Raw genomic sequence first — 20,398 nt, forward strand, 5'->3', positions numbered from 1 at the left:
CAGTCTCTCCCTTGATTTGGGGGGAAGGGGTAAGGGCTGGTGGTTGAATCAATCACCAATGGCCAATGTGTTAGTCAATCATGTCCAAGTAATGAAGCCTCCTTAAAAACCCAAAAGGAGGAGGTTTGGAGAGCTTCCAGGATAGGGAATCATAATGAGCCCACATGCCACCATGCCTGGCCCCAAGCTCCATGAAGACAGAAGCTCCTTTGTTCAGGACCTCACCATATGTATCTCTTAGTCTGGTTGTTGATTTTGTATCCTTTAATATCCTTTGTAATAAATCACTAATCTAGTGAATAAGTGGGTTTCTTGCGTTCTTCGAGCTACTCTAGCAAGTTAACTGAACTCCAAGAGGGGACTGTGGGAACCTCTGATTTACCGCCAGTTGGTCAGAAGTTCAGGTAACAACCTGGCTGTGGGATTGGCATCCTGAGTAGGAGGGGGTCGCTGGAACCTCCGATTTGTAGCTGGTTGGTCAGAAGCAAAGGGCTTGTGATTGGCATCTGAAGTGGAGGGCAGCCTTGCGGGACTCAGCCCTTTACCTGTGGAATCTGATGGGTAGACAGTGTCCGAATTGAGTTCAGTTGAGTTGATTTCTCAGGCACCTGCTCATGTCTGAGAATTGCTTGTTGGTGTGGGGGAAGGCTTCACGCACATAGACACACACGTTGGAATTAGGTCCAGGAACCCAGAGGAGATTCCCTCTTCAGTAATCTACCCTTGGAGCACTTAAATAAGACCCTTCCCCGCACCTCATCAAAATCCCCCATCACTTATTTTTCCTGGACATGGTTTTAAGAATCAAGGAAGCCGAGGTAGGTATTAAGCCTTTTACCCTCTTAAAAATAGGTATTAATAGAGTTGGAAACTATACATTCACCCATCAGAGTCTTTAGTTCTGTAGCTTTCTACTCAACTTGTAAGTTTTAGATTGGTTTCTTCTGAAGATACAAGGTAACTTTGTTAGTAAAGATACATTTTCTTATACAGAGTATTCAAGTTTTTTAGTGCACAACCTGAAGCTCTCCAAGACCAGCAGTCTTTATAACAGAGCTACACTAAATTAGGTCTAACAGGGCATATATTAGTGCATCCGGCAAACATTTGTTGACGTCCATTTTTACCTAGACCTCAAAGTGCACAAGGCCTGTAAGAATTCCGCCCCCCCACCACCCCGCAAGATCTTGCATTCTAGAGGGGAAAGTGAGTGATGATAAACAGGAAGACAGATATCTGTGGGGCAGAAGCACTATTCAACAAATTAAAATGGGGTGATGCCATAGAAGGTGAATGGGAGCAGTCTACATTTGGGGGCCCTGCAAGATCTCTCTGACAAAGAAACAGTTAAACTGAGAACTGAATGACAGTAAGGAGACAGCTTGTGAAAACCAGCAGGGGGAATAGCCAGTGCAAAGGTCCTAAGACAGGATGAAACTTGACTCCTTCAAGGAAAAGAGAATCGGTAGAGAAGAGTCAGAGGCAGGTCACGCGGCACTTTGTAAGGCAGAAGAAGGACTTTGGATGTTCAGATTAGGTTTGATGCGATGCCATTGGCAAATATTAAGCGGAACAGTGACATGGCCTGTATTACATGTTTAAAAGATAACTCTGCCTGTTATGTGGAGGATGGATGGGGGCAAGGCAGAACTGGGGGCATGAACACAAGTCTGGAGGCTCTTATTAGTTTCAGTGATCATACAGTTTGTTCAGATTAATATCCTTCTGAGAGTGAAAGGGGAGACTATTAATAGAATAGCGGGGAAAAACTGGGCCCGGCTGAGCATACCAGGACCGGTGGTTGCTGTAGCTCTTACAGTTGTCCTGGGAGGGTGAGAGTAGCAGAACCTGTTAGGTAACTTCATTTGATCCCCACAGAAAACTCTCTGTGCCCAGCACACAGTAGGTGCCCAAGAAATGTCTGTTGAGTGAGTGAGTAAATGACCGAATCTGGGAGAGATTAGTATCCTTTCCTTATAAATGTTGCTGTGCTACAAGTATATTGTGAAGTCTTAATTTTGATTATAAAAACCACAATTTCAATTTTTTTACATAATACCTCACTGTTGCTGCTCTTTAAATGTTTCTAAACCATCTCCCACATACTTCCATTTTCTTCCTTCATCTCCTCCTCTCTCCTGGGTTTAGTGTCCTACATACAGAGGTTCTGAAATGTATTTGCTGCAGTAGTTTTATCAAAGGCAGGCATCTGAAAGGCATTGACCGTCTAAGTATCCCCAGGCAACTTTTTGAGCTTTTCTTTGAAGCATCCTGTGTCATTTTTAATGCCCAATCTCAGAAGGCCTCCACCTGGGCAATCTGTCAGGGTTGGTTTACTAGGGCTGATGGTACGTGGTGCCCTAACATTCCACTCGCTTCTTTGACAGGGGACCCCCTCCTCCGTCCTCTTCTGCTCCTCCAGGAAATTAGTACCACCTTTTTCCCAGGTAAAGAAACCTAGGAATCATGTCCATAAGACCACCTCCCACTCTTTGCAGGTAGAGACGCTTTTGCATGCTGTATAACTTGCACCAAATTCTCAACATGAAATATTATCTTCCTCTTGTACTTTGATTTATGGACGTAGAAAAAATTCAAACTGTTTTATTTTATAAAATTTGTATTATAAATTGTATGTATTTCTGGCTTACTCCATTAATATTCAAAGCAGACATATCTTCTGACAAGGTCAAGTTAAATAGAAGACTGACTTTAGAGAGTGTATACACAGTCATAATGATTCCATGCGTGATGTGCCTGCATGCGTGTGTGTGTGTGTGCGCTTGAGCATCTGTGTGCATATGCGCTCATTACAACCCTGCCAGTCCTTTATAATCAATACCTCATGTAACCCAGTCAGTGCTGTTATGCTGGAGAAAAAATATTCCAGCTTGTATTCTTATACTCATTCCTCATATTTTACCCTACGTATTTGACGTAGACTATATCATTTGCTGACATTTGTGATTATTCAATGATGACACCTTACCTCTAGCTGGATTTATAAAACTAGTTTCTGTTTCAGATCCTAGGGAAATTCAACTCCTTCAGATGACATTGGAAGATTTCAAGGTGTATACTATCATAGTCCCACCCTTTGCTCAATTAGGGGAAAGACAAGGAACTTAGTAGTAACCTCTGTTCGTCATTATGTAAATATGAACTAGAAGGTTAGCTGCTGAGTAACATTATCAGAGTAGAGCAGAGCCAACTTTATCCTAAAATATAAACCCCCAAATAGTGATCCACGTTGGTGTGTATATTCACCTTAATATATTCAACAGAAATATTTAGAAGGAACAAATGTGGAACTTCTCTCTTTTGCTATTCTATGTAACTAGAAGTTATACTCCTGAAATTTAATATGCAAGCATTTAACTTTCATAATTTTGCCTCTTATTGGAATAATAGAACCTACCAAAATGGGCACAGATTTCAGCAGGAAAACCTTTAGTTTAACTATAACAGAAGCCCCCGCTTGCAGTTAAAGTTACTGGAACCGTAAGAAACAAGACAGTGAAAGCAAGATATTTGAATTTTCCTTTTTAAAAACTTGATGGAAATGATATAGGAAGAACATTCTTTGATGTTGCAGAAATTGACTGATTGCTAACGATTTCTTCAAGACACAGACCTTCTATACACTAGAAAGTGTCGGATATAGCAAATGTATTCTTCGTGTCAGATAGCTTACTGTGATTTTTTTCCACGAAAGTGCTAACATTTATCTTTCAGTATTTTGACTTACTATAGTAGATTATGGTATTTGTCCTTTTGGCCAAAAATACCAGAAAGTAAAATGTAAATCTTTAATGGAAAATGTAATCATGTTTTTCCTTGGACAGGAGTGGATATCAGGAAGGTGATTTTGCAGAAATGAGATACAATATAAGCCAGTCTCTGTGTTCTCCCAGCCTCCCATGAGCTTTCCTCTCATTTTAGGTCAAATCTGGAAAATACAGACCAAGCTAATTTCATAAGAGCTGTCTTATCACAAATGCTAGGTTATTAAAAGTCCAACTCTCCGCTCTTATTTCTTTGCTAAAACCGTGATCCTTTTACAGTGAGAACAGTTACTATGGCTAGGAGCTATGGAGAGAGTAAGTTTCCACACGAAAGTCCCTTTTTCGGTTTAAGGAAAAGTTAACCAAAGGCATAATGCAAAATTCTGAGGAGCAACCTCTTCATAAGTGTCCTTTCAGCAAACCATTCACACTTTTGAACATTTCATACCTTTTCTCAGCCCCAAATTGTTATTAACCAAAAAATGTTCACCTACTGTAAAGTTAAAGAATGTTGTAGAAAGGAGAAGCACACGGCCCTGTTAGGACTCTCTCTGTTGTCAGAACCTTAGCGGGCTCTGAGCAGGGCACTAAACAAGCTGCCGTCTGCTCTGTTCGGATTAGTCTTTAAAATGCACCAAACAGCAGGAAAAGGAGGGCATTGCTATAAATGTCTTTGTGCCAATGATGACTTTTCTTTTCACACCAGTAACAGCTGGGGGTGAAAGTTATCCAATTCAAAATTATAAATATTTGATATTGGAAAACGCTAGGTGAGTTTAAGACATGGTTAGTTGATTAGGTTACCGCCAAGAAGTAAACAATAGACTCATTAAAGTTGTAATTAGTCACTGTTGACATATTGTATTTTTAATCAGAGCTCCATCAGGGGATAAAGTGGCTGAAATAATCTAGTGCTTTGTTAAAGAGAAGTAAGACCGGCTTTTCCTTGGGATTTCTACACCACCTTTGTTCTGAGAAATTTGGTGACTTCACGTTAGGCTATGAAGTGACCCGTGTTAGTTGATTAATCATTTTGTGTTTTGTTACATTGTGTCATCAATCAAAACATTTTTTAAGGTTCTCTGCTTCTTGGCAAGCCCAGAGCGACGGGGAATTCATGGTGACTGAATGCATCAAGCCAGGTATTTTTACCTACTTACAGCTGCAGATAAAGACCCTAAGAATAAGGGGTTAAGTAATTTGCCCGTGGCCGCATGGTTGGCAAATAGCTAAAACTGAACTTGTAAACAAGGACTATGGACTCCAGCGCTTACGGTTACACCTCTTACAGCCAACACTTGATTCTGCACATCCCACCGCATCAGCCAAGGCCCCCAGAAAGCTGCTTCTGCTTCCACCTGAGCCACGTTTCCTGTAGCCAGGGCTCCACGGTGCACGTGCTGCTTCCAGGACCAGTGCGTGTTCTCTTCATCCCAATCCCTCTCTCTCCCCTTTCCCCGTCAAACTCCAGCTCTCATCCCACCTCCTCTGTGAAGCCCGCCTGATTAATTCCGGCCCCACCTGCGTATCCCTCTTTATGAGTTTTTCTCTCTCCTCTGAACACCTATCAGACTTCGAGCCCTAGATTTTCTGATATAGACCTCATCTCAAATAACTTATCAGAGGAAAGGACTGAATATTTGTTCATTTTTCTCCCCAACCACATAAGGTTTAAGAACCACGTGGAATAGCTTTTTTAAAATTTTCTTTTCAGCCTCCGATCACATCTATTGCAGAAATAAAATTCCGATTTAGAAATTTCAATTAACATACGCATCTACATAATGTGGAAAGAGCCCTTGTGAGACAAATAAGCACTTTCTTTGGACTAACTCCATTCTTTGTAGATACAATCTCTCTTTTCCCCGCATTTAATTAAGCTAATAAAATGCATCTTGTTAAATATTGGCTAAAATAATGACCAGCCAACATTCTTTTCCTGAAGAGGCCTTGGACTTTTTATCTGTCTTATTCTTGGAATTGTATGGCTCTGGGAGTTATCTAGAATTATGTTTAAGTGAGAAAATTGTACTAATATGGCCCTCATCTTATTTTCATAGATATTTGCCTGTGGACTCCTAGATGCTATCTAATTTGGCTTCCTCACATGTCAGAGAGGCAGACGTTGTGGGCAGATATTTTGATTAGTATGTCCTTTCTCAGATATTGAAGCAAAGCAGTAGAAATGTGGCATGACTTTCTCAAAGCAGCAGCCAGCTGGAAAATGAACCCGATCTGCAAGATTATTAGGCCGAAGTCGGAAAACTTAGTAAAACATCTTATTCAACAAACATCTCTTTAACTTAAAATCTTGTCTTTTTTCATGTGAAGACATGGTTTAAGTGTAGATGGTTCAAGTTACATATCTACACTTAATGTCCTTTCATATATCACATAACTCTACAGATTGACCGCTAACATAGAGGATGACATGTCCTTGTCGTGATAAGGGAAAGGAACACTCCTATGACTGGTGCTGGTTGGCCCATCGAGCAGAGGCCTATAGTGGGAAAGGACCATCTTTCCAACAAGCCACTATCTTAGGAAAAGAGATGTCTTTATGAATGTGGTCCACTCTGCTCTTCTGTTAGCTATAGGATGGGGGGCTGAGGTTACTTCCAGATTAGAAATCACTCATCGGCAGTGAGGAGTCTCTGGACTAGGAGGTAGGGCAGTGGTTCTCAAAGGTGGCTGCATATTGGAACCATCTGGAGAGCATCAAAAACTACTAACACTTTTGTCTCACCATCAGGATTCAGATTTACTTGGTTTGGGATGTGGCCTAGGCATCAGGGAATTTTAAATGCAGCCGAGTTTGAGAACCACTAAGTTGGAAAAACCTATTTTCTGGTCTTGCTGATAGATTTCAGGAAGGCATTGACCTCTTTGTGTATACTTACTAATCTGATTTATTGCATCACAAGATTTTCCAGCCTGGAAGAGATATATCAATAATATGTCAAAGATTCTTTCAATATAAGGCTTTGCAGAATTTCAGGGATTTACTTTTTTTTTCTTGCTCCTGGCTGAAGTTCTGGAGAAAAGGACCTAGGAAGGCATTTTTAAAACAAGTACGACTCCCTTAAAAAAAGTTAGTCATGCAGTCCATTTATGAAGCCAAATGGAAAAGCTTTCCGGGTCAAATGTTAAATCTTGCAAAAAATTCTTGAAGCTTAATTTATTTAATCCAAATATTTACATAACATCTCAGTGATATAGTGTATGTGTTTAGAGCAAGTAAAGTATTGATTTGGGGCTACTAATGTGTAGGGAAGCAAAATTTAGGATATGTGAGGGAACAAAAGCATGTAGCTGGGAAAGCATATTAAGGGCATTGTCATAATGGGTTTCAGCAAAGGAAGGCATCCACTGTATGCCGAGCTTTGCTGATGATAATCAGCAAGAGGAAGTTGCTCTAAACTGTAACAGGATCAAATTAGATAAACTGACTCCTTTCCTGACCGTTGAGTTTTTCTCTACTAGAATCAGTTGCTGAAAGGGGTTACAGAGTCTCAGGAATATACTTCCTTGAGTATATACTCAAGGCCCTTTCCCTTAGGTTGTAAGAAGGTATTGTTTGAATACACAAGACACTTACTAGGGAGTGGCTCCATTGTAAACAAGTATTAATTAACACCTAGCTAGAGGAGCTAGGCCCAATCAATTATTTTTAATATAAAATATAGTATTCTTACACTGTTGGGTTTTTTAAATAGTAGCTTTATTGAGATATAATACATATACCATAAAATCCACCCTTTTAAAATGTATCATTCAGTGGGTTTGGATAGATTCACAAAGTTGTGTCACCATTAATATCTAAATCCAGAACATTTTCATCATTTCTTCGAAAAAACCTCATGCCCGTTAGCAGTCACCCCCCTTCTTCCTCTCTGCATCCCCTGGCACATGCTAATTTACATTCTGTCTCTACAGGTTTGCCTATTCTGGACACTTCATATAAATAAAATCATAAAGTATGTAGCCTTTCACTCCTGGCTTCTTTCACTTAGAATAATGTTTTCAAGGCCCGTCTGTGCTGTAGCATGTATTTGTACTTCATTCCTCTTTATAGCTGAGTAATACTCCATTGTCTGGATACATTCATCCACAGATGGACATTTGGGTTGTTTTCAATTTTTTGTGTGGATGAATGTTTTCATTTCTTTTGGATTTAGAGCTAGGAGTAGAATTGATGGTCTTAGGATCACTGTACGTTTAACTATTTGAGAAAGTGCTAACCTGTTTTTCAATGTGGCTGCACCATTTCACATCCCCACCAGTAATATGGGAGGGCTCCATTTCTCCACATCTCCACTAGCACTTGATGGTGTCCCTATTTTTATTATAGCCACCTAGTGGTTAGGAAGTGGTATTTCATTGTGGTTTTGACTTGTACTTTTCTAATGATTGATGCTATCTTAGCATCTTTTCATATGCTTATTGTGTATAAAATCTTTGGAGAAATATATCTATTCAAATCCTCTGTCCATTTTTTAAAATTGGGTTATAAGTCTTTTATTATTGAGTTGTAAGAATTCTTTATATAGTTTGGATTCAAGTCTCAAATATGACTTGCAACTATTTTCACCCCAACTGGGGGTTGTAATTTCACTTGTCTCATGGTGTCTTTTGAAGAAAAAGGTTTGAAATTGTGATGAAATCCATTTATCTATTTTTTGTTACTGGTACTTTTGGTGTTATATCTAATCACTGTCCAATTTAAGGTTATGAATATGTACTCCTATGTTTTGTTCTAGGAGTTTCATAGTTTTAGCTCTTACATTTAGGGCTATGATCCATTTTCTGTTAATTTTTATATATGGTATAAGGCAGCAGTCCAAATTTGTTCTTTTGAATGTGGCTGTCTAGTTGCCACAGCACCATTTGTTGAAAAAACTATTCCTTCCCCGTTGAATTGTCTTGGTTCCCTTATCACAAACAGCCATAAATGTATAAGTTTATTTCTAGACTCTCAATTTTATTCCATTGATCTATATGGCTACTCTGAGGCCAGTGCCACACTGTATTGATTCCTATAACTTTGTAGTTAGTTTTGAAATTGAGAAGTATGAATCTTCCAACTTTGTTCTTCTTTGATCAAGATTATTTTGGCTATTCTATGAATTTTAGGGTTGGCTTGTATTTTCTGCCAAAAGGCAGCTAGATTTTGATAGAGATTGAGTTGAATCTGTGTGTTATTGGGTTATGTTAAAGATTAACTGTGTTAATCCTTAGTACTTAGTCCTTAGAATAAGTGCCTGATATATAAGAAGGCAATATAACTTGTTAGATATCACTATGTTATCATTTGAATTGTCTCAAGTAATCCTTTCTGTTTGATACTTTTGTATTTTATACTGCAACTGTCTTCTGTGTGGCATTTTTCTCTTCATAGTCACAAATTGCTTTCCTTGGTAAAAATTATTATATTTATATGAAAATTATGTTAATTGGTAAAATCTATTAGAATTGCCTGAGTGTAATTCTTACCTGTCTGGAGAAGCAGTCATAAAATCCCACATTGTAACATTGTAGAGAAGCATCTGTGAAGTTTCTCATTACTATTTCTGAATTTCATGAAGTCTTAAACTTAAGAATAATATCTGCAAATGCTCTTATTCCAATCCATAAAATAATTATTTTCCCATTGGCTTAATACTCTGTAAATTGGGCTAGAAGCCAACTTCTGCCTATGTTTTCCTCTAGGAGTTTTATAGTGTCTGGTCTTACATTTAGGTCTTTAATCCATTTTGAGCTTATTTTTGTGTATGGTGTTAAAGAATAATCTAATTTCTTTTTTCTTTTTCTTTTTTTTTTACATGTAGCTGTCCAGGTTTCCCAGCACCATTTGTTGAAGAGACTGTCTTTCCACCATTGTGTAGTCTTGCCTCCTTTGTCATAGATTAATTAACCATAGGTGTGTGGGTTTATTTCTGGGCTTTCTATCCTGTGCCGTTGATCTATATTTCTATTTCTGTGCCAGTAACATACTGTTTTGATGAATATAGCTTTGTAGCATAGTCTGAAGTCAGGGAGCCTGATTCCTCCAGCTCCGTTTTTCTTTCTAAAGATTGCTTTGGCTAGAAGCCAACTTATTCCTTTAAATCACCAATGTGAGCTGAAGGCTAATGTGTACATTTAAAGTGAAGTTCGTCTTTGATTCACTTGCTCATTGATTACAGACATGTCAGCATCCACTGGGCTTCTTTTGGAGACTTTGGTGGGAAATGCCAAAACCATGTCTTAGAGTTGAGTAAGTTAATGTTAAAGCTTAAAACTATTTTGCAGTGGATATAGAAATACTGCAGGACAGTGCACTGAAAGACCCTCTCAGCTGTTTATCAGGATATCTAAGCAATGCTTAATGTGGTAATTTTGTGGCTCTCTTTCAAAACTAGAATTTATGAGTTTGAAGTAAGTTATACAGGAGATCTGATATGAAATAGGTATACTTTCCCTGCCACTATCTTGGTTATAACAGTGTCCATTTAATTTTCTAAACCTTAAAAAATAAAGTGAAGTGAGATTCTCAAGATTCTAGAATTTGGTATCAGTGAGGGTTTTATCAAAAAAAGCAGAATCACTGTAAGTGATACAGAACATGCGATTTATTAATCCGATTGGATTTTTCACAGTTGTGGGAGCTGGCTTGGCAGTCTATGTAAGCCTATTGCTTTTCTGTGTTGTGTTGTACCTGAAGTCATCCGAACCAGGGTCAGGAGAGAAAGATGGACATAAAGTCAGAGCAAGGTCAAACAGGAAAATCCACGAGGACAAACTGGAATCCAGGAGGATGCCTGGAACTTGCCTGCATCTCTCACCACCTCTAACCTCAGTGGTGCAGATGACCTGCCAAAGAGTCTGTGCCTTCTCTATGGAGCTGCACACACACCCAGCCTAGGATTCCAAGAAGCCAAAAAGGAGATCTTGTCAGAGCTAGAGAAACTGAACGCCCAGTTCTTTCCTGTGCCAACAAGGTGAGGTGACAGATCAGTGACAAACTATGTGAGCTTCAAGGCCTGTGCCCTCAGTATGACCCTGGACACACTTTGGGACTGCACACATTTAAGTTTCTAAGAAGACTGTGAAGTTTTCTTTTTTAAGAGGTATTTCAGTTTATCAGCATTTATAAATATAAGTACAAGCCTTCAGAGGTTTCTCTGAATCTGAAACAGCAACTTTGTAAAGTACTATTTTGTTCCTGTTGATAATTTACTCATCTGAAGCCAAAAGCCTGAATTGCTTTAACTACCCTGAGATTTGAGTCATGTCTGCTAAACAGTGTTTTCAAGCACACATCCATTAGGGGTTTGCTTTCTATCCAGAGGTACATGTGAGCTTCAGAGATAATGCTAGACCATTGCTCTCATGTCCTTTTCAGAATGATTCCATTTAGAACATCTGTCAATATCATGCTGCAACTGGGAACAAAATAGCTTTGTGTTTTGCTGCCTCCTACAGAGTCATAATGATCCAATGTTAGGGAAACACATGAAAAGCATTGATTCTGAATGGATCTATATTAGTGAACCAAATGATTTAGAAGCTCTTTCAATTCAGGTAAAAATTTCTCAGATCAGGGAGCAGCCTTATCCTGACCCTGATTGTGAGAATTATTGGCAAGCTGCAGTGTTCTCAGTAAGAATACTCATTGAGCAGATTTGGGTTTTAGCAATTTCAAGTCCAGAATTTCAAGGTCGGCTAGACCTTGACCCCAGAGTACTATGCCCCTTATGGATACAGAAAAACTGGAATAAAATTGGAGAAGTGTAAGAACTCACAAACAAGGAAAGTGTGGATATGATTTGAGTTTAGAAGGTAAAGAGTAGGGGTAGAGAGGACATTCTAAGGGAAAAATTAATGATAGTAGAAAATAGGATTACTGGACTATGGGCTATAATATGAAAATTAAAATAAACTCTTGAGATAATAAGACTGGTACTTTCATTGATTTTCTAAAGCCTTCCACAAATAAGTACAATACAATTATACAGGATTAGAAATGTCAGGTGGAAAAATAAGTATCAAAACGGGATTTAAAAAATCATATGAGAGTAGTTTGTACAACTCTATAAAGTACATTTGAATTTCTAGATGAGATGATTAATGTCCTACAAAATTACAACTTTGCAAAACTGATCCTACTGGAGACAGGATTAAAGGGACCAATTACCAAAGAAGAAATAGAGAGCAATTTAATCCCCCCCAACAACACACACATATCACCTGGACAAGATGGTTTCATATAGAAATTCTTTCGAACATTTAAAGATCAGATAACCTCCATAATACTTAAACTACTGTAGCGCACAGAAAAAGAAGGAAATTTTTCATATCCTTTCAATGAAGTGATTGTAATGTAAAGCTCAAAACCAAAGATTGTTGCAAAAGCAAGACAAATCTTACTTATTAATACTGATGAAAAAGTTAAATAAAATGTAAGTAACATAACCAATGGCACATTAAAAGATACTACATCATGAGCAAGTGAAATTTATTTCAGAAATATAAAGGTGTTGCTATATAAGGAAATCTATTCATAAAATTAAGCTAAGGAGAAAAACCAGGAGATCATCTCAATAGAAGAAGAAAGAGTAATTGACAAATTTAATATCCACTCATGTTAAAAGCAGCCAGCATCTTCCTTAATGGAAAAACACTAGAGAATTTCCAACTAAAATCAGAAACAAGGATGTCCACTGTCTCTACTACTCTTTAATTTTATAGTAGAGGCATCAGCCATTGAAAGTAGACAAGAAAAAACAAGTAGAGGCATAAAAATTTGAAAGGAAGAAATAAAGTATGCCTATTAATCAAGGATATAATTGTACATCTGGAAAATTCAAAATAATGAATTGAAAAACCACTAAAAAAATAAGAAAATTTGGCAAAGCACTGAGTAATAAAACCAATATACAGAAGTCAATAATCTTCACATAAACAACAAAACAATAATAGGCCAAAGTTGACAGATGAACCCCAAGTTACAAAAGCAAATAAGGAAAATCATATACTTAGTTGTGAACTTAACAAAAATATCCAAAATCTGTATGAGGAAAACCATAAATTAATCCTGGAAGTCACAATAGATGACTTGAACACATGGAAGACATATGATTTTGGATTAGAAGACTCAATATTGTAAAGATGTTAAGAAAAGAACAATGAGGAGGGGATAACTTTTTCAGATATTAAACATTGTATACTTAACTGGTGCTTCATGAAGAGACAGCTAGACCAGGGGAACAGAAGAGAAGAATCCAGGAATAGACACAACTGTGTATGAAATTTTACTATATGATAGAGGTAGTATCTTAAATCAGTGATGAAAAGATGAATTTGTATGTAAGTTGTATTTGGACAGCTATCATGAGATAAGTTTGGATCAATTCTTCATAACATATTTATGGTAAATTCCAGGTGAGTTAGATTTTTAAATGTAAGTTGAAACCATGTAAGTAGCAGAAGAACACATAAGTGAATTACTTTATTATCTGGCATGGGAAAACCTTGTGATTCAGAATTTGATTTCTCCTCCCCCAGACATCAACAATAACAATAAAAGTCGTTTGGGTGGCATAAATATCACAAGCAAAGAGACAAATGGGAAAAAGTATTTGCAACTTAAGTAACAAGGTTTTAATGTCCCTAATACACAAAGAACTTCTAAAAATAGGAGAGATAAACCATTTTTAAAAACTGAACAAGAGATATGAGCCTTCCAGTCACACAAAAAAGGAATACAAATAACCCTTAAACGTATGAAAATATGCTTGACCTTGATCACTGTAAAAGAAACACAGGCTAAAACAGTATTAAGATATGGCTTCAGACCTATCAAATAGAAAGCCAGATGTTTGACAATCTTCTCTATAGGTAAGCACAATATAAATGTTAAGCTGAGAAATCTTCAGAGATATATATTGAATTATTCATGAAAAAAATGTTATGATGCCTGGTATTTGCTTCAAAATAATCTGGTAAAGGGAGAGTTTTGGATACATGAAACAAAGATGGCCATGTATTGGTAGTTTAGAAGCTGGGCCATCAGTATATGGGTGTACACTACTATTCCCTCAAATTTTGTATATGTTTGAAAGTGCTCATAATAAAAAGTAAAGGGAAAAAGGGGAAAATTCATACAGTTTCAAAGGATACCACAAAATTAAGCTAAAGGGAAATTTTTACCTTATAGAAAAAAGAATTTTAGAGAAATAAAATTATACATTGGCTTAGAAGTGCACTTACTATGTGAGAATAATGATATATCAATGGAGAAAAACCAATTTAAAGCTGACTTGTGTTGGAATTTTTACCCTTTATTTTCGGGGTGAGTAAGCTCAGTGAATTCTTAGTCTGTCTCTATTATATTATATCCCTTGACCATAAATTGAAACAAAATGAACACATTTAAAAATAGATTTGATTGCTCCAGTAGACACATTGACCACTGTCAACAAATAAAAGTTCAGTTCAGTTGATGTTGATTTATATTTGCAGTTTAGTTTGAATGTTCCATATAGGCTCACATCCATTAATTCTAAATAGCATTTAGGAAGTATCGAAATAAAAATTACCTTTGATAAACTTTGCTAACCGAACAAAATGCTATGGAATACACTGAAGAGGTTTTTTTTTTTTTATTTTTTAATTTACACCCTCCCCCACAACTTCCCTCCTTCCAGAAAATGCCTTCTGTTCTGATGCACAGGCTACAGGCCCCTAGAGTACTTCAGCCGTCCATAATTTAACTGTAACCTCCTGGACATGAATGTGGTGGTAGGAAGCCGTATTTCAAGGTCAGTTAATGAGAACCACCTTTAGGCTATCATTCAGATAATGAAGTGCTTGCTGTGAGAATCCCAGACCCCAAATGCTCTTACTGGAGCCCAACACAAACCAATCAAATAAAGATAAATGAGGAAATAGTAAACATCTGTCCATTTTATGCTTGATAGTTTTATTTTATGGAAACCATCTACACTGAATGCAACGTAGTATCCGTGATATTTTATTTGTCTACTATTTTAAGCTTTCTGAAGTACCTTAAGAATGGTTTTATGAATTTAATAAGTTCACATCACAAGGTCATAACTTGTCATGGCATCCTTAAGATTGTTACTTGGAGAACTAGCAAAGTTTGCATGGGTTAGTCCATCTGGGTAGTAATCGTCCACACATATCTGTAGCATTTGTTAAGCTCCCCACTAGACAAATCGGAGTGTATCCTCAGAGCCATGCAAAATATCATGCAAAACAGAAGGTGCCAATGAGTGTTAGATGGACAAATGGATGCTTTCATAGGGGAGCCCAGTTCTCTGAGCTCTGACCTATTCAACTGACAAGTTAATATGCTGTCTGCCAGCACAAATCGCACTTTCAAAAATTATAGTCCCGCTGTACTTTCTCTTTTCCCAGGTTATTTGAAATTGCTCTTCTGAAGATATAAATATTCTACTTTGAGGAAGTTTTTATACTCTTGTGCAACTTAAAATAGAAAAATGAGCTCAGGAAGCCAGACCTGGAAAGTACCAAGGTCATTATTTAATCTAAACATTCACTTTACAGATGAGGAAGGAAGGAGAATCCAAGCTCTGAACTTGGAGAGACTCCACTTCCACCAACTGCCCAAAGACACATTTCATTAATCATGACATTTGCATGGCTCTGAGAATCTTAAATATTAAATATACACTAACACATATGTATTGAGCTCCTCCTGTATGCCAGCCACTATACTGGGCTCTGTGGATCCAGCAGTGGACAAGGAAATTAAATTCCTGAGCTAATGGAATTTATGTTGAACAAGAATGAAACAAAGCAGGGTAAAAAAAAGAGAGACAGTATGGGCAACCTCATTTGAGATATTCTAACTATGAAAATCATGTTCCCAGAGAAAATTCCCTTCCCTCATAGAATGAATATATTTCTACTTTCTACCTATCTAACCCAGTTTCCATTTCAAATCATAATGAACACCAGTCTTGCGGTTTCCTCTATTAGAAATGTCACCCCATAAATTAGGTAACTTCCCTGCACGTGATTTCTCATCTGTAAACTAAGGGCTAGACCACATGATTACTTAGATTTCCTTCTACCTTTAAGATTCTTCATTAAACAGAGCCTCATGGGCATTGTGAATTCTTTTCCCTACTCCTTCCAGCCTCTTACCTTCCCACGAAAGACTCTGAGGTCGATGCTGTGGTTTCTGTATCTAAAAGACCTTCTGGCTCTTGTGGTATAGTTTGTGACACAGTGATAATGGCAGAGGGTCAGACGCATTTCCTGAAACATGGCAATCCTCTGGCTTTTTCTTCCCTTTTAGATTCATAGAACCAAGAACTAACAATCCCATCAATCATTGCGTGGGAATAAACAATACTGCTAAACTTGTCAGCTTTTTGATCCTTACCAGATCTTTTCTTTTAGCCCAGTTCTTAGAAAACAGCCTTTTTTACCAAGGCTTTTATTTTTCTTTGTGGTGGTATATTTGCTGTGCCAGGGATAGACTACTGAGGTCACATGATTTTAAGACTCAGAAAATCACATAGTAATAAAAGAGGAACGAAGCTAAATACAAAAGAAATTTCTTTAAAAATTACAAACTAAATGCAAAAGAATTGTATATATAAAATAATTCATTTTTAAAAGAAACTTGGAGGCAAACTATCTCATACCCAGCTTAATATGTCAATTTCTTTAAATAGTCTATTGAAGACACTAAATAAATGGTTTCCACAGTGCCAAGCTTGCATTCATTTCAGGTGGAATTTATGTTCAATGCCACAAAATCTCCACCACCTTTCAGTTAAAGAAAAGACCCTGTGTGGGCTGCAGTAGAATTGATCTGCGTTAGCCAGGATTGTTGACTCTGGATTAGAGCCTGATTGGGAGGCAACCCCAGGCAGTTTATGGACTGCAGAATGGCTACAGGTCAGAAATACATGGTAGGGCATGTAGTTGGCAAGTAGTGATAGTCTCATTCTGTAAGTGACAATTCATCTCCCACGCGATGGTCCTGAATCTCCTCTCATACCTAATTCCTCCCTATGCTATAAGGTTAAATGCAAGTTCATCTTCCTCTACAAAATCTGCTCTGACCATTGCAGTCCATGAAGATTATTGTTTTGTTTGAACTGAAAGCACAACGATTTGACTCATTTATCAACTAATCACGTTCCAGCTTATAAAATTATGTTGTATTTTCTTTCATCCTTATTCGGGGTATGCGTGCCTTGACAGAAAGTAGATTATGGATTACATTTTTGGAATCTTCATCTTTGGGCCTGATACTGTATATTGGAGGTATTTAACTAGATTTGCTCAAGACTTAGCCTTTTGTGACACTGTCACCAAAAATATTGCAAAAAGCATAGTTAACTGTAAGCAAAGTTTTAAAATGCGCTGATGTATCTTCTTGATTCTATTCATGTTTCCAGGAAACCACAATATCCTCCGACTTTATCGTGTATTTAGGTAACCAGTAGCTTCAGTTTCTTCCCTCTGATTATCAAGGATTGTGTCCAGGGACGAATTTTGCTTTAATTACTTAACTATCTTAGAATATTTAAATTTCAGCTGTTTTTTTCACAAGAGAATTAACAGTTTTATCCGATTTTACTGGTGAAATAACAGACTTTATCACCCTTCAGAGGAGTTTCACATGAGCAAGTTTGGAAGGGAAAGAGAGACTAAGGTAGAGTGATGGTGGTGATGATAGACCTTAGATGGGGGAAACCTTACAACTTTGACAGCAATCTACTCTAGCAACCCATTTGGCTCAAAGACTAGAAATAGCAACATCTTCAACCAAAAAGTCCTGGTAAGATATTTGGCACCAACCCAAACGCAGAACTACTCACTGCCAGGGGGTTGATCAATGCAGACATTTTCTAAGAATTTCACATCAGTAGTGGATATATCTGTATCCCTGCATTAAGGAAGGCTGGTTGTCGATGGTTGCTATACACCTCTTCCTGAGCAATGGTTATACTTTGTATAGATCTTAAAAAAGAAAAAGAGTACATTCACAGTCAGCAAACATCTACCCTGAGAGCCCTACTCAGTGAAGAAAGGATGTTATAGGAGAGGAAAACTTTAGTGCAAAAATATATATTGGCAGCTCTCAAAACACCTGACCTCAAAAACCATTCATTAATTAAAGAAATATACATCCATCAACCATAATACATTTAGGAGGATTTAGCATCAATAGGGTTCAAATTTTAGAAAATTCTAATGTAAAAACATTGTAAATCTTCCAAATGATGTAATAATACTGGCTGGCTAACTACCTAATCATCATCTTCGTCATTATTTATCCAAAGACATGGAACCTTTTAGTTTTGACCCTGTACCAAAATGACAATGTAAAAAATAAAGTTTTGTTTAAATTGATGAATATGTGCATCATTTTCTTACATGTAGAAAAATGATTCGAATTATGTAGCAGTTTTCAGATATGTCCATGGAGCAGCCTGTTGTTGACATTTAATCTTGATCACCTCAGAACTCCTGAAGAGTACAGTGTTTTCTGGATTGTAGAGGTGAGGAAATATTCCTCCTTCTTACCTAATAGGAGAGAAATGTTTCTATTCTAGGGATGTCTTCATAAGCCTTCCTCTATCCATCTGTATAACCCACAAATCAGAAAGTTGTACCAAATGGCAAATCATTTTGCTAACCTCAAGAGTGGAAAGTACATCAAGTATTTAGTGGGTGATGGTGTAATTCAAAGGTATGTGGTGGTAGTTTTCATGTCATCACTGTTTTTGGCATTGGCCCTTGGCATCACCCATAGCCGTTGTAACAACAGAAGAAATTAAAACCAAGGCAGGAGAGGTTAGGGCAGTGGGTGAAATGGCAAGTGATGTTCCTTCAGGAGAAATATTAGTAGAATTACCATAGTTATGCCTCTGAATAGCTCTTCCCTTTTTTCAAGGCCTAGAAAATATTCGGCAGATTTGCCAAATACAGCATATTTGCCGTTGGAGAACAGAGGGTTCAGTATTTCAGAACGTAAGATTTTAAAACATTGCTTTTGAAATGATTTCAAATCAGTGTTTTTAAAGGTTGTCATTTCAGCTGTGAAATTTTTTAAATTAAAAAGGAATATTTTGTATGCATATAATAGAAAGGTCATCCTGCAGGATTACATGCAGAATATCCCCCTAGGTTTTTCTCTTCCATTACTCATATATAATTTCAGTCTCCCTCTAGCACACCTGCATCATCTTGGACAGTTTTTTCTATTCCCTGTGACTCTCTTTCCTAGCACCACACTCCTGATTCCAAGAGACACTGGCTTAAAAAAAAAAAAAAAAAAAAAAAAAAAAGCTATAACTCTTTAAGTTCTACTATTGCTGTGGCAATAGCCATGGTGGGTATCACATAGCTTTTTGTTCCATATTACCTGACATGGTATAAAAAGATAGGTACTAAGTGAAATCATAGAAGAGTCCTTACTCCTGAAGCTGCTCTGAACTAGTTAACTCACTGAGTCACAGAATAGAGGCATTCCAATTTTTTACCCTTGAAAGCTAAATTTACGTTGCTTTGCAGGAAGGCAAAGGAAAACCAATTTTAATCATAAGTACTTATTTTTCCTCCTACACAGGCCCACCAAGACCATCACTATGACCGATGGGGACTATGATTATCTGATCAAACTCCTGGCCCTTGGAGATTCGGGGGTGGGGAAGACGACATTTCTTTATCGCTACACAGACAATAAATTCAATCCCAAGTTCATCACGACAGTAGGGATAGACTTTCGGGAAAAACGTGTGGTGAGTTTTTAACCATACTGTTAACTGGTTGCTGATCCTACTATATAAGATAAGGATTAAGGGCTTCCTTGGTGGCACAGTGGTTGAGAGTCCGCCTGCCGATGCAGGGGACATGGGTTTGTGCCCCGGTCTGGGAGGATCCCACATGCCGCGGAGCGGCTGGGCCCATGAGCCATGGCCACTGAGCCTGCGCGTCTGGAGCCTGTGCTCCACAACGGGAGAGGCCACAACAGTGAGAGGCCCACGTACCACAAAAAAAAAAAAGATAAGGATTAAGAAGCTATGTTTATTGCATTGCAAGGTGACTGTCTTTTATCACATGAAATTCATAACCTGTCACTTTAATCCAATTTAAATATTATTTTTTACTGTCTCAATTATAAATAACATGTTGCTTAGAAAAAATTGAGTGGCACTATCACTTGCCTCCAGAAGTACACAGGGCAACTAAAATCATTTATGGGTTTGCATAGTGTGTTTTCTATGAATTCTTAAGGAAACTTTCAAAACATGAATTAGTATCTAAAATCATTAACTCTTTATCTGAGTTCCTCAATAAAAACAAGTGTTCATTTCCCTATGCTTACAAAAAAAGTTAAAAGAATGATTGGCAAATAGCTGGAACATGAGCTTTGTGAGTTCTTGCTGCATTTTTATTTATGTGTAGACTCAGCCATCAATCACTAGCTTCTTATGAACAGAATGTGAGACCAATCCTTGCTATTTTTCAAGATAAGGGATTTTAAGTGAGAATCACAACCACTTCCTTCTCCTATGCTAGACGCTAATGACAAGGATATTGTGACATGTGAGACGTGTAAC

At 37.6% G+C, this 20,398-nt stretch overlaps 1 protein-coding gene across 2 annotated transcripts in view; it reads left to right on the plus strand.

Annotated features, from left to right (window-relative positions):
- RAB27B (RAB27B, member RAS oncogene family) overlaps positions 1 to 20,398 on the plus strand; it is a 163,369-nt gene that overhangs the window by 128,901 nt on the left and 14,070 nt on the right. For both annotated transcript variants that reach the window (XM_060310686.1, XM_030867977.2), the window contains one exon: positions 19,405 to 19,576. In XM_060310686.1, coding sequence (XP_060166669.1) covers positions 19,424 to 19,576 — 153 coding nt within the window. In that variant the 5' untranslated portion in view covers positions 19,405 to 19,423. The remainder of the gene's footprint in view (positions 1 to 19,404; positions 19,577 to 20,398) is intronic.

Source organism: Globicephala melas, chromosome 13 (assembly GCF_963455315.2).
Source record: "Globicephala melas chromosome 13, mGloMel1.2, whole genome shotgun sequence".
Classification (NCBI taxonomy): Eukaryota; Metazoa; Chordata; class Mammalia; order Artiodactyla; family Delphinidae; genus Globicephala; species Globicephala melas.